Here is a 12,931-nt window from a genome sequence, read left to right as displayed (position 1 = left end):
ACAAGGGAAAGGGGGAGTCTAATATAAATACATAGTATGTCCACATCTTGAATATTGTGTGTAGTTCTAGACACCCCATCTCAAAAAAGATATAATTAGAAAAGGGCAACAAAATATTAGGGAGATGGAACAGCTTCCACAGAGATTAAAAAGACCAGGACTGTTCACCTTGGAAAAGAGATGACTAAGGGGAAATATGATAGGTCTATAAAATCATGAATTATGTAGAGAAAGTGAATAAGGTGTTATTTACTCCTTCACATAACAAGAACCAGGAGCCACCCAGTGAAATTAATAGGCAGTCGGTTTAAAACAAACTGAAGGAAGTACTTCACACAACGCACAGTCAACCTGTGGAACTTGGGATGTGTAAAGGCCAAAAGGATAACAGGGTTCAAAAAGGAATTAGATGGGTCTCTCAATAGCTGTTAGCCAAGATGGGCAGGGATACAACTCCATGCTCTGGGTGTCCCTAAGCCTCTGACTGCCAAGAGCTGGGCCTGGAGCACAGGTGATGGATGGCTTGAGAAATTGCCCCGTTCTGTTCCTTCCTCTGAAGCATCTGGCACGTCGCGGCCGGGCAGGATGGACCATTGGTCTGACCCAGCCTGGCTGCTCTTATGCTCAAAACCAACTTCTAACGAGCTCAGCTGCAGCCCTCGCTCTCTGCTCCCCTCTCCAGCCCCTGCAGCCCCCGCGGGAGGCTCCTGCCCATGCAGCAGCCCCAGGGCTTAGCCTCAGCCCCGCAGCAACTCCTGGGGCGCAGCGGGCGCAGGGCTCTCACCCCCAGGAATCCATGACTTCAGGAGGCGGGTAAGGGAAGGGCAAAAACCCCGCGGTGCAGCCCCTGCGCGTGCAGTCACCGCTACCCCCTCAGACAGCGCGCGGGAGGCACAGCTCCTATGAGCCCAGCCATGTTTTTTTCCCATCCGACAGCTGGGCTGGGCGGGGCACTAGAGGCCGAGCGGTTGTTAAATTCCCGTCAGGCAGTAGCGTGAACAGCTTATTATTGTGTGCTCTGCTTTCCCATCATGCACTGGGACAGGACTCAGGAGGTGTAGGTGGGAGGGGGAGCTGATTGCCTAAGCAGGCAGCTCCGTGATCTTGTTTTTCTCTCAGGCAGTGGAGGGGACAGACCTAATCTCGCGCGGGTGGGGGGAGTAGGGTCCTTGTAAGGCCCGCTGGTGGGGTCTGGCGCACGCGGGGAAGTGCGGGCGCGAGAGCGGTGCCCGCGAGGGGGGGTCAGGGGGGGGAGGAGGAGACGGAAGCCGGGAAGCTGCCTGAGGTACCGTCCCTAAAGGGCGTTTGTTAAAGGAGTGTCTGGGATCTGGGTGTGAGGCGGGTGGGCTGAGCTTGGCCTGGGCTTGAGACGGGACGGGAATGGAGCGGTGGGCCGGGTCGGTCTGGGGTTCCCTGTGGGGGGCTGGCTGGGGCCGTTGGCCGGGCTGGGAGCTGTTGGCCGCCTGCGCGGTGATCGGCGTGGTAGGCTGGCTGCTCCGCTTGCTGGACAGGAGGCCGGGCGGCCGGAGGGCTCTGGGGCCGCTCCCCTCGCAACCCCCGCTGTCCGGGGGGAGCCGGCGCTGCAGTGGGAGCCGCCCAGGTGAGAGACTCCGGGGAAGCCGGGAGCGGGAGGGATGAACGGCCGGGCTCTGACGGGGCCGCAGCCTGGGGTAACCGCCCCTATGGCCCCCGCAGATCTCGGGGCCTCCAGGTGCTTCTCCCCGGTTCTTCATGGGCCCTTTTCCTCGGGGAGTCAGTCCCTCTCGCAGAGCCCCCAGTCTCTGCCGCCTGCCCACCGAGCGCCTCCCCGACCCCTTGCAGGTCCCGACTCCCCTGAGAGCCGTGCAGCTGCTTCGTCGCTTCTCTTCTCGCCGAGCCTGCCACACCCTTGCTCTTTGTCGTGGGGCTGGCCTGCCCCAAACCTCCTTCCCCAGCCTGTGTTCCTGCAGATGCCTCTGGCTAGATAGACTTGCCTGCAGGCAGCATTACTGCTTGTCTCCAACTCCCCATCACATGTTACCTGCACCACCCCCAGGGATCACTCTCTTTCTAAAATGTTCCTTCCCTGTTTTTCCTCTCCAATTTCCAGATCCTCTCCCTCTCGCATGTTGTCTGCCCACTGTTTTCTCAATATTGTGGCACTAGTGTCACCCTAGTAATCATCTCTCCTTTTTTATTCCAACCCTCCTCTTCCCCACATCTTATCCCAGACACATTTTCTAGTATATTTTTACCACATATGTGGGTGTAAGACTCTTAGATGCCATAGTAATAGGCACTTTAGAAATAGCCAAAACTCGGAGTCTCCAGTCATGCACATTATTCTTCTGTTGCACACAAATCTTGGCTACTTCTTCACCTGATTTGTAGCTAAAGACAGGGCCGAGTTTTAGGATTGTGCGGGTTTTAAGGAGGGAAGGATTAAATGAATCATGAAATCATAGAATATCAGGGCTGGAAGGGACCTCAGGAGGTCATCTAGTCGAACCTCCTGCTCAAAGCAGGACCAATTCCCAATTAAATCATCCCAGCCAGGGCTTTGTCAATCCTGACCTTAAAAACCTCCAAGGAAGAAGATTCCACCACCTCCCTAGGTAACCCATTCCAGTGCTTCACCACCCTCCTAGTGAAAAAGTTTTCCTAATATCCAACATAAATCTTCCTCACTGCAACTTGAGACTCCTTGTTTTGTCATTTGGTACCACTGAGAACAGTCTAGATCAGGGGTCTCAAACTCAAATGACCACAAAGGCCACATGAGGACTAGTACATTGGCCCGAGGGCCACATTTACTGATGCCTCCTTCCCCCTGCTCCCTGCTGTCCTTGGCCCCACCCTCATTCCACCCCTTCCATGAAGCCCCGCCCCTGCCCCACCTCTTCTCTGCCCCCATTCCAACCCCTTCCCTGGAATCTCCACCCCCTCCCTGCCCCCAGGGGTGTAGGAGGGCTGTGAGGTGTGGCAGGGGCTCAGGGTAGGGAGTTGGGGAATGGGGAACCGCGGCCAATGGGAGCTGCTGGGGGCAGTGCCTGAAGCAACAGCCACACACACTCCTGCGCCCCTCCTCCCCCAGGTTCCCTCCACTTCCCGGAGTGGTGCGGGGGCAGGGCAGGCAGGCAGGGAGCCTGCCCTGCCCCCGGTGCGCGTCGGGCCGGAGCCACTCTAGGTGAACGCTGGGAAAAGGTGGGGGGCCGCGAGGAGCTTGTGGGCCGCAGAGAATAACCCCACGGGCCATGTGTTTGAAACTTCTGATATAGATCCATCCTCTTTGGAACCCCCTTTCAGGTACTTGAAAGCAGCTATCAAATCCCTCCTCATTCTTCTCTTCTGCAGACTAAACAATCCCAGTTCCCTCAGCCTCTCCTCATAAGTCATGTGCTCCAGCCCCTTAATCATTTTTGTTGCCCTATGCTGGACTCTTTCCAATTTTTCCACATTCTTCTTGTAGTGTGGGGCCCAAAACTGGACACAGTACTCCAGATGAGGCCTCACCAAAGCTGAATAGAGGGGAATGATAACGTCCCTCGATCTGCTGGCAATGCCCCCACTTATGCAGCCCAAAATGCCGTTAGCCTTCTTGGCAACATGGGCACACTGACTCATATCCAGCTTCTCGTCCACTGTAACCCCTAGGTCCTTTTCTGCAGAACTGCTGCCTGGCCATTCGGTCCGTAGTCTGTAGCAGTGCATGGGATTCTTCCGTCCTAAGTGCAGGACTCTGCACTTGTCTTTGTTGAACCTCATCAGATTTCTTTTGGCCCAATCCTCTAATTTGTCTAGGTCCCTCTGTATCCTATCTCTACCCTCCAGCATATCTACCACTCCTACCAGTTTAGTGTCATCTGCAAACTTGCTGAGGGGATAGTCCACGCCATCCTCCAGATCATTAATGAAGATATTGAACAAACCTGACCCTTGGGGCACCCCGCTTGATACTGGCTGCCAACTAGACATAGAGCCATTGATCACTACCCATTGAGCCCGATGATGTAGTCAGTTTTCTATCCACCTTATAGTCCATTCGTCCAGCGCATACTTCTTTAACTTGCCAGCAAGAATACTGTGGGAGACCATATCAAAAGCTTTGCTACAGTCAAGGAATAACACGTCCACTGCTTTTCCCTCATCCACAGAGCCAATTATCTTGTCATAGAAGACAATTAGGTTAGTCAGGCATGACTTGCCCTTGGTAAATCCATGCTGACTGTTCCTGATCACTTTCCTCTGAGTGCTTCAGAATTGATTCCTTGAGGACCTGCTCCATGATTTTTCCAGGGACTGAGGTGAGGCTGATTGGCCTGTGGATCCCCAGATCCTCCTCCTTCCCTTTTTTAAAGATGGGCACTACGTTAGCCTTTTTCCAATCATCCGGGACCTCCCCTGATCGCCATGAGTTTTCAAAGATAATGATATGATCTCATTGAAATACTTGTCGCAATTTTTCTTCAAACTCCAAGAACTTAAAATTCAGTTTTGAATGAGAGAACTGCAAGTTCTTGTATGTTTTGTTAATGTGTGTTCTGCTTGAAGTTGTAAATTTTATTAAGGAGTGTATGTAGCAACTAGTGAAATGGCAATAAAGGTAGGAGTATCCTGGGAAAGTAAGTTGCTTTATCACTCGTGTGTTAGTAGTTTTACTGTCTTTGAAAAGGGGATAATGTCTTAGGCCGTTGTTTGCTCATGTCAGATTGATCCTATATTGGGTGAATCGTTTGCTCTTTTGTTGTTTCATACTATTGTAAGAAGGAAAGAGGAAACACTACTTTTGAGATTTCCCCTAGTATTTGGGGAGGGAAAGTCCCTGTTTCATGCAGCTGTTAACACTTAAGTGTTGACCCTCATTTTTGTAAAGTCTGCTTAAAATAACTGGCAGGACCCTATATATTAAGCTAGAAAACATAATTATTGTATTGCTGTCTACACTTCAAATCATTCCATATTTGAAGTTGAAAATATTTTTTGTAAGATAAAAATTAAAATGAAATGAGTTAAGGATAGATTTTTCTCATCTGATACCCAGATGTGTCAGGTTGTCAAAGAATAAATTTTTAGCGTGATTTCTTGGGATTAAAAGTTTAAATCATTAAACTGACGGATATATTTTTTCATTTGGGGAACATTTTTGTGGTTTTCCCTGTATCGATGTTGTCACTATCATGATAAATTTGAGTAACTGCCAGGTTATATAAATCAAAGGGTAATTACATGCGACAAAGGTGATTATACCAAATGAAACTTCAATATCACTTGAAAATCCCACCAGGCACATGATGTCAATTGAAAAGCAAATTTATTTTTACCACTGAGTTTACATAAATTGTGAAACCTTTAATCTGTGCTGCTTTAACATATCATAGCTTAGGCTGCCTTTGGAATTAGATTTCTACTTCCTGAATATTGAAACAAATGGTTTTATGAAGACACAGACAAATTCAGTAACCCATGGGAAGCAATAAATGTAAAAAAAAAAATTGAAATTAAAAATCTTTCATACCAGAATGGCTACCATGTTTCTTTACCAGATTGCTCTTTTTCTACAGTAATCCACGTCAAAAGCTCTTTTCATGTTAGTAACAAGGTCTTGAAACTAGGGCTATGTCTACACTAGCACTTTTGTTGGTGAAAATAGTCAGGGGTGTGAAAAGAAACACCACCCCATACCAACATAAGTTTCACTGACAAAAGCACCATTTCCGCAGGAGATGCTCTCCTGCTGACATAGCTACTGCCACTCCTTGGGGGTGGTTTAATTATACTGACAGGAGTACTCTCTCCCGTCAGCATAGAGTGGCTACACGGGAGACCTTGCTGCTGTGCCACTGTAAGATCTGTAGTGTAGACATAGCTTAATATTATTTATTATACCTGCCCATTTTACCATTTCACACTACCACAGATTGAAGTGGTGTAGTGATAACTCTAATGTGCATATGAAATATTCTCTACTTGTTGCATATTTCAGAAAGACTAACTGTTTTCCATTAAGAATTTTAAGTTCTATCTGGAATGTATTCCTTCAGTGTTCCATGGAGGGATTATAATATTTTCTTTTACTATAATTAATTTTAACTTACTGAATCACCAGCCGGCAGCAAATGTAGAATTTTTGCCTGTTTATATAATGCATAACTTTTTTGTTTGTACTATAATTCTATGAGAGAGAAAAGGATTCTGGTCTTAGGGAGCATTTCAGGAAGGCTGTACTGGTTCTGGGGTTTAGAAATAGGAGGAAGTGCTCTAATGAGTCCCTTCCTTGCATTAAATTACTAATGCATTCATTATCCATAAATATTATCAATGCATTCATTATCCATAAGTCTGTAATATTTCCACGCTTAGTTTTGCTTATTTCTCAGCTTGATTGCATTTTTCATCTTCACTGACCGTTCATAGGAAATAAAACTAAATAGTATAGCAGGTTTTAATGTGGCTCCAGCTCCTATCATAACTGAGTTTTATAACTTTTTTTAATTCATATTGTGAACAAGTTTTGGAGAGGAAGAATGTTCTTGGAATTAAGACTCGGTATCAGGAATGAGGAGATATGATTTTTATTTCCAGCTCTGCTGCAGACTTCTTAAGTGACTTGACCAAGGTCACACAAGGCTTGCTGATCTGAGAATCCTGTTGAAGTGTATGGGAAGTAGGGGTGCTAATAGAAGGCCCTCAAGAATCAACAGTCTGAGCACTCTAAGACTGGTTTCTTCTCTAAAATAGGAATAAAATTCCCGTACCTCAGTGTCCTAGTTAAATTTGTTAGTTTGTAAAGCAGCAATAGTATGTAAAATTCTTGACTGGAAAATGTTACGTAAGTGTAGAATATTCTAACCATTTACCTTTTTAAAAGAGTTTCACCAAAACATTTTTATTCTGTTTAACAAAACACTGGTTTCAAATTCACTTTTTGAAGTGAAATTCATCGTACTTGTTCCTCTTTTCTAAAATGGTATGGCATTTAATGGAGTGCATCATACAGAATCATTCTACATCTTGTGAATAGGGTGCTTTCTGGGAGCTGAAGTCTTTATTAGTCCTGAACTAAAGATATACAAAATATGTCTTGACAAATGTCAGCCCGTGAGCTCTAGAATGTTGCAATATTTAGCTTCATGCAAATAGCACCCTATTTTTTTTTTTCTGTGCGGTTTTTTAGCTAGGTAAATGGGTTAGAAGGGCAGAATTTTTATAACATTTGAAAATTCTTTTTAGCTGAAGTTAGGTATTTAAAATCCACCTGTAATTTTTCCCAATACTAAAACCAACAATTTTTAATGTAGACATGATCGCAATTTTTGGCTGGTTTTCTGTGTAACTTTATTTATACTTATGAGAATAAACTGCAATTATTTCTTCTAAAATAGACAGGCTTTTAACTCCTTAACTTGGAACCTTCAGGTAGTTAAATCATTTCAAATAAAATATCAGTGAGTAAGTTTCCATGCGTATTTTATCCTTGCACTTTACAGTTTTACCAATGAAAATGGGGAAAGAAAAATGAGTTTCTACTTAATTTGTATTAGTTCTGTAGTTTTTACTCTCGGTGTCCAGTTTTACCCTAGACTTAACCATAAAAGCACTTCCTACCTTGTGCGTGCACACAATAAATAGTTGATCTAAAAGAATTCAACCTGCAGAGCACTCCACCTCTATTGGTTTACCAGGATAGAACTATTCAATGTTGATGTAATAAAAGTGTCAGTTTTCCATACATAGCATGTTCCTACTACAAAATGGAGGTTCTAACCTATACTGAAGGCTACAGTCATAAATGCTGTTCATAAAACAAAAAGGCAATAATAAACTGACAAATGTATTCTCCAAACTAGTGTTGTTTTGGAGAGCCTATTTTCAGAAATCTCCATCAACCTTCCTGCTTGGAAGATTTTGTTTGTTTACAAAGGATTAAGATTAAAATATTTTAAATGCTGCATGTCTGGGAAATATAGTTGGCTTAACATAATAGAGAGTCTTTCTGAAATTAATTCATAAGTATAGCTGTTGCAGAAAACTGAAAGTTTTGGCAAACTGGGTGGGTGAAAAATGGATTTGAAGACTAAGGGCATGTCTACATGTACAGCACTGCAGTAGTGCAGCTGTGCCTAAGGCCTGGTCCACATTAACCCCCCACTTCGATCTAAGGTACGCAAATTCAGCTACATTAATAACGTAGCTGAATTCGAAGTACCTTAGTTCGAACGTACTGCGGGTCCAGACGCGGCAGGTAGGCTAACCGTCAATGCATACTCCTCTCGCCGAGCTGGAGTACCGGCGTCGACGGCGAGCACTTCCGGGATCGATCCCAGAAGATCGATTGCTTACGGCCGGACCGGGAAGTAAGTGTAGACCTGCCCTAAGCAGCTGCAGCGCATCTGGTGAAGATGCTCTATGACAACATGAGAGTGCTCTTGTGTTGGCATAATAAAACCACGTCCGTGAGTGGCAAAAGCTATGTTGACAGGAGAAGCTCTCCCTCCAACATAGTGCTGTCCACGCTGGCACTATGTCAGGACATTTATTCACATGCTTGATTGACAGAAGTTCTAACGACATAAACTACAGTGTAGACATAGCTTTAATTATTGCTTGAAAACACAGTGCTTAAAACAATTTAAAGGAGTAGTAAATGCTGCAAAAATGAAAACTTTTTTTGATTTAAAAAAAAAAAAAAAAAAAAAAAAAAAAAAGGGGCAGGAATTGTGTCCTGATGCCATGGTATGCAAATACAACTTTTCAGATCTCCAGATTTATTCCTACCTTCTGTAGAATAGGGACTTGATTTTTGATAGTAAATATGAGATAAATATTGCCCATACTAGTTGGATCTATTATAACAATGTCTCAGCTTCCTCCCAAAAATAATTATTTTATTTAAATGTGTTTAATAATATGGTCACTTGAGGTGAAGTATATTTCAGTTTAGTTTAACTGTTTTATGATTTGTGCTCTCCTTGCTTTCTCACCCCAATGTGCTAATAAGATAGATATGTGGCAAAGTAAAGGGATAGTTTAGTAGGGTAGTTGCTGTTTAAGGAAAAAATTCAAAGGCCAAACAGCATGACAGTGCAACTTAGTTTTCCCTCAGAAACACTCTTTCAGACTCTATAGTTGAAAAAATCTGTAGTCTTTATGGTATCTTGAAGTATAATGTGAGGTGATTTTTAAAGCATGGGTACCATTTAGCACCAACAAACTGTAATCACACATCTTAAGCTTAGTTATGATCTTCAGAGTAAAGTCCCATGTGTGGGTTTTGTTGGTAAGAAATGTAATAGTTTACACTGAGATGATATTTGCTTGCAGCCTCTGCTTCCTGACTGAATGCGGAAGCTGTGAGCATGGGTATTAGAGGCAGAGAACCATGCAGGATAACAGGCAGTGTGTCATACTGGAGGCTATGCCTGTAGTAAGAGAATTCCTGTGCTACCCCCATAACTTTGGGGTGGATGGGTCAGAGGCAAAATGAAGTGTTGGTGGTGGAGAGGGAAATCTGTCAGGGTGACCAGTTACACTTCCAGTTGTTTGCCCTAAGAACAGGGAGAGGAGAAGAGCCATTTTAGTTTCTAAAAAAATGTTTTTCTGTGTTGACTGGAAAAATGTTATACTGCCTTTGTGCAACCTACATAGTTCTCACCTTCATGAGCAGATAAGTTATTTTAGTTATGTCATGCTTTCCCCTGCATTTAATAAAATATTTCAATAGTCAGAAAAGAGCAGAGTGTTTGTAGCTACAGTTGATGTCACTTTGTATTTTTTCCAGGTGAAATAACAATGGATACTATATTGTCTCGACTGAAGAAGCTAACGCCTGATGATCTTAGAGAAGAAATTGTGAAAGCTGGACTGAAGTGTGGACCTATTACCTCAACCACCAGGTTTATTTTTGAAAAAAAATTGGCTCAGTTTTTGTTGGAACAACAGGGAGGGTTGGAGATCAATGCATCCACTGTTTCAAAGAAATCTTCTGAAAACAGTGCATTTGATAGTAGCCAGTCAGAAATACAAAGAGCTTTGAAATCTACTGCAGTGAACCACAAGAGTCATATTAACGTCTCTGAAGAGGGAGACTTTGGGTACAATATGGGCCTGAATCCCCCAGAAGAGGAAGCTGTAATGCATAAGACCTGTTCTGCATCAGTCTGTGGAGCAGTAGATGTTGATTCACAAATAAATGCTCAGACACCATCTAGAGATCCTCCTCTATACTATGGCGTATGTCCCGTTTATGATGACATATTGGCAAGAAATGGTAATTTACATTTACAGTTTCATATGTTTGACTGTTTTTGAAGGTCAGAGATAGCATGTGCCTTTTACATTACATATTACAAAAGAAACTAATGTTTTCCAGCTGGTGTATTCCTTTTTTAGGTTCAAAGTGTTATTACTCCTGGGGGGAATTCAGCGTCAAAAAATTAAAAATTCTGTGCACGGTATTTTAGAATTCTGCATATTTTATCAAATAATGCAATATAAATAATTTATATAACGTACATTTATATGGTACTTTACAACATTGATTAACACATTATTTTGCCCCAGCGAACATATTGTAAGTTATTTTGCAGCTTCTTCTGGTCTGTGAAACAAGAATTGTCCCAAGGTCTTCACGTATTGTTTTAAATTCGATGTATTCACCAGTATTTTCATTTTCAGTGTTTAGAATTTATAAACAGGGCCCTGTGTAAATCATGATTTTTTTAAAATTTATTTCTTAAAGAAAATTCATGACTGTAAATGGCAAAGTATTGAATTTCACGGAGTTAGTATGGAATTAATTTTACAAGTAAATTTACTCAATTTCAAGGATGGAATTAATTTTACAGATAACATTAGTAAATTTTGATGTTTTCATTTTTTAAACAGTCATGGATTGGGGACTTTTAATTATTTACGCTGGACCCTACTTATAAATTCTTGTCTATTTTTAATTAGATTGGAATCTGTGTATGAGTTGATAATTTTTTTTTAATGGCAGTTTGCAATTATTTTGGAGGTTTTACACTGTTTGCTTGTTTGAAGGTTTTGTCTAGAAGTGATAGGAAAAAACAGTAAGCATCCCTTCCATTGTATAGAATCCCGGTTATAAGTCATTCCACTTATTCTACCATAACAGCTGGCATTCATGAGCATCTAGATGTCACTCAGGCGGAAAAAAAATAATTTCTCTCCTTATCTTCTCTCACTTTTACACCACCTCTCAACAAGAACAAAAAAAAATCAATCAGAAAAGAAACAGTCAACCCTTGTTTATGTAGGTTTGAACTGATAGCATCAGTAGTTTTTTATTACCAAGTTCTATATATTCCTTCACATCTCATAGCCATGTGATATCGCAAGGCCTAGATCATATAATTCTTTCTTATTTACTCATTTGATGCAGCCTAAAATAAGATATTACCAAATTTCTCTGTTCTAAGATGTCAAGAAAACAATTCAGAATATCTTCTGAAAGAAGATAGGGGCTCTTACACTCTGAAGCAGTGGTAATTTATTCCTCCTCAAGAATGTCCTGCTCTTTATGATAAATCCAGTGTCCAACAGAATAGAATATTACTTAATAAAAAGCTTAGGACACGGTGGAAGGTTCTGTGTTGGGAAGTCTTCAAATTATGACAGTCACTTTTATAGTAGATCTTCCTATACAAAAGAATATTGAAAATAATTCATGACTATATATGTTAGCTTTTGATCTTGATTTGAGACATTTATATCTCACTTGGTGAAGATGGTAAGTCATCTTTTTTAAGAGAGATTGATGCTCTTGTGCTATTAATACCATTGCATCTCTGCCTCTAGCAAAAGTTCCTGAAAACATTGCAGTGACATCACATATTATGTTCCATCCAATCTGGCACTGGTTGGAAGTGATGAAATTCTGCCTACCTAGTTTTAGAGGTAAAATTTATAAAGGTCACTTGCAGCATTAGCAGGTATGTTCTTTATTACAGACTGCATCTAGCATACCATGTTGGTAAGTAAACACACTTTGGGAACAAAGCTTGAAGGCCAGTTTGAAAACTTTGTACTCTGATTTCCATGATTAAATTTGACCTTGAAGTGTGGTGTTATGGAGAGAACTTAATTTTGGTTCTACTGTTTCTGTTCCAGAAAAAGTGCATGTTTATGATGATAGAAAGGAAGCTCTGCAAGCTGTTAAAATGATTAAGGGCTCCCGATTTAAAGCTTTCTCCAACAGAGAAGATGCTGAGAAATTTGCAAAAGGAATATGTGATTATTTCCCATCTCCAAGCAAGTCATCCTTATCTTTATCTCCAGTGAAAATAGGACCATTATTTAACAGAGGTGAGTAAAAGCATATGTCTGTATAGACTAAATTCATGCGTTGTCGTATAATAACTTTTTTGGGAGGTGGGGGGAGAGTTTTGACATCACAAAACTTGCTAATCAGTATGATAGCAGATGAGCCCTTCACAAATGCAGAGTGCAGAGTAAAGGTTTGGAATCTTAAATTAAAATTGTTTTCAGCCTTTTCTTTAAGGTAAGGGAGATCTTAATCCAGAATTGCGGATCTAAATTTAGTCCAAATGGGACTGCTATCATTGTGTATAGAGAAATGACAGCCCATGTTTAATCTATCCATTAATATGAGAAAAAGCTAGAAATATGCAACAGAAATCCATTGCTACTCTGTCAGCAAGAGAATTCTGAAATCTCCTGCATAGTCATAGGTAACTGTTTCCTAGAAATTCAAAAGACCAAGAATTATGTTCAGAAACAAAATAAAGTGTATTTTTGATATATTGGCTACTGTACCATTACTGTGTCCTAAAGAATGAGCATGGAATCAGATTGGAGTTGTGGGATCTATTGAAGTTGGCTGCTTCTTGATTTAAGACTAAGAGAAAAGGATAATTGTATCATTTGTATTATTGTAGTGTCTCGGAGCCCTCATCATTGACCAGGACTCTTA

The 12,931-nt window shown here is 42.0% G+C and overlaps 1 protein-coding gene across 2 annotated transcripts in view; it reads left to right on the top strand.

The window, feature by feature from the left end:
• The first annotated feature begins 1,262 nt into the window (after positions 1–1,262).
• ANKLE2 (ankyrin repeat and LEM domain containing 2) overlaps positions 1,263–12,931 on the top strand; it is a 33,561-nt gene continuing 21,892 nt past the window's right edge. The window contains exons 1-3 of one of the 2 annotated variants that reach the window (XM_054006424.1): positions 1,263–1,285; positions 9,758–10,246; positions 12,109–12,303. In XM_054006424.1, coding sequence (XP_053862399.1) covers positions 9,769–10,246; positions 12,109–12,303 — 673 coding nt within the window. In that variant the 5' untranslated portion in view covers positions 1,263–1,285; positions 9,758–9,768. The other variant, XM_054006423.1, reaches the window with a different exon arrangement.

Source organism: Malaclemys terrapin, chromosome 16 (assembly GCF_027887155.1).
Source record: "Malaclemys terrapin pileata isolate rMalTer1 chromosome 16, rMalTer1.hap1, whole genome shotgun sequence".
In the NCBI taxonomy this organism is placed as follows: Eukaryota; Metazoa; Chordata; order Testudines; family Emydidae; genus Malaclemys; species Malaclemys terrapin.
The sequence above is the reverse complement of the archived record's forward strand: the minus strand, read 5'-3'. Positions and strand labels throughout refer to the sequence as shown.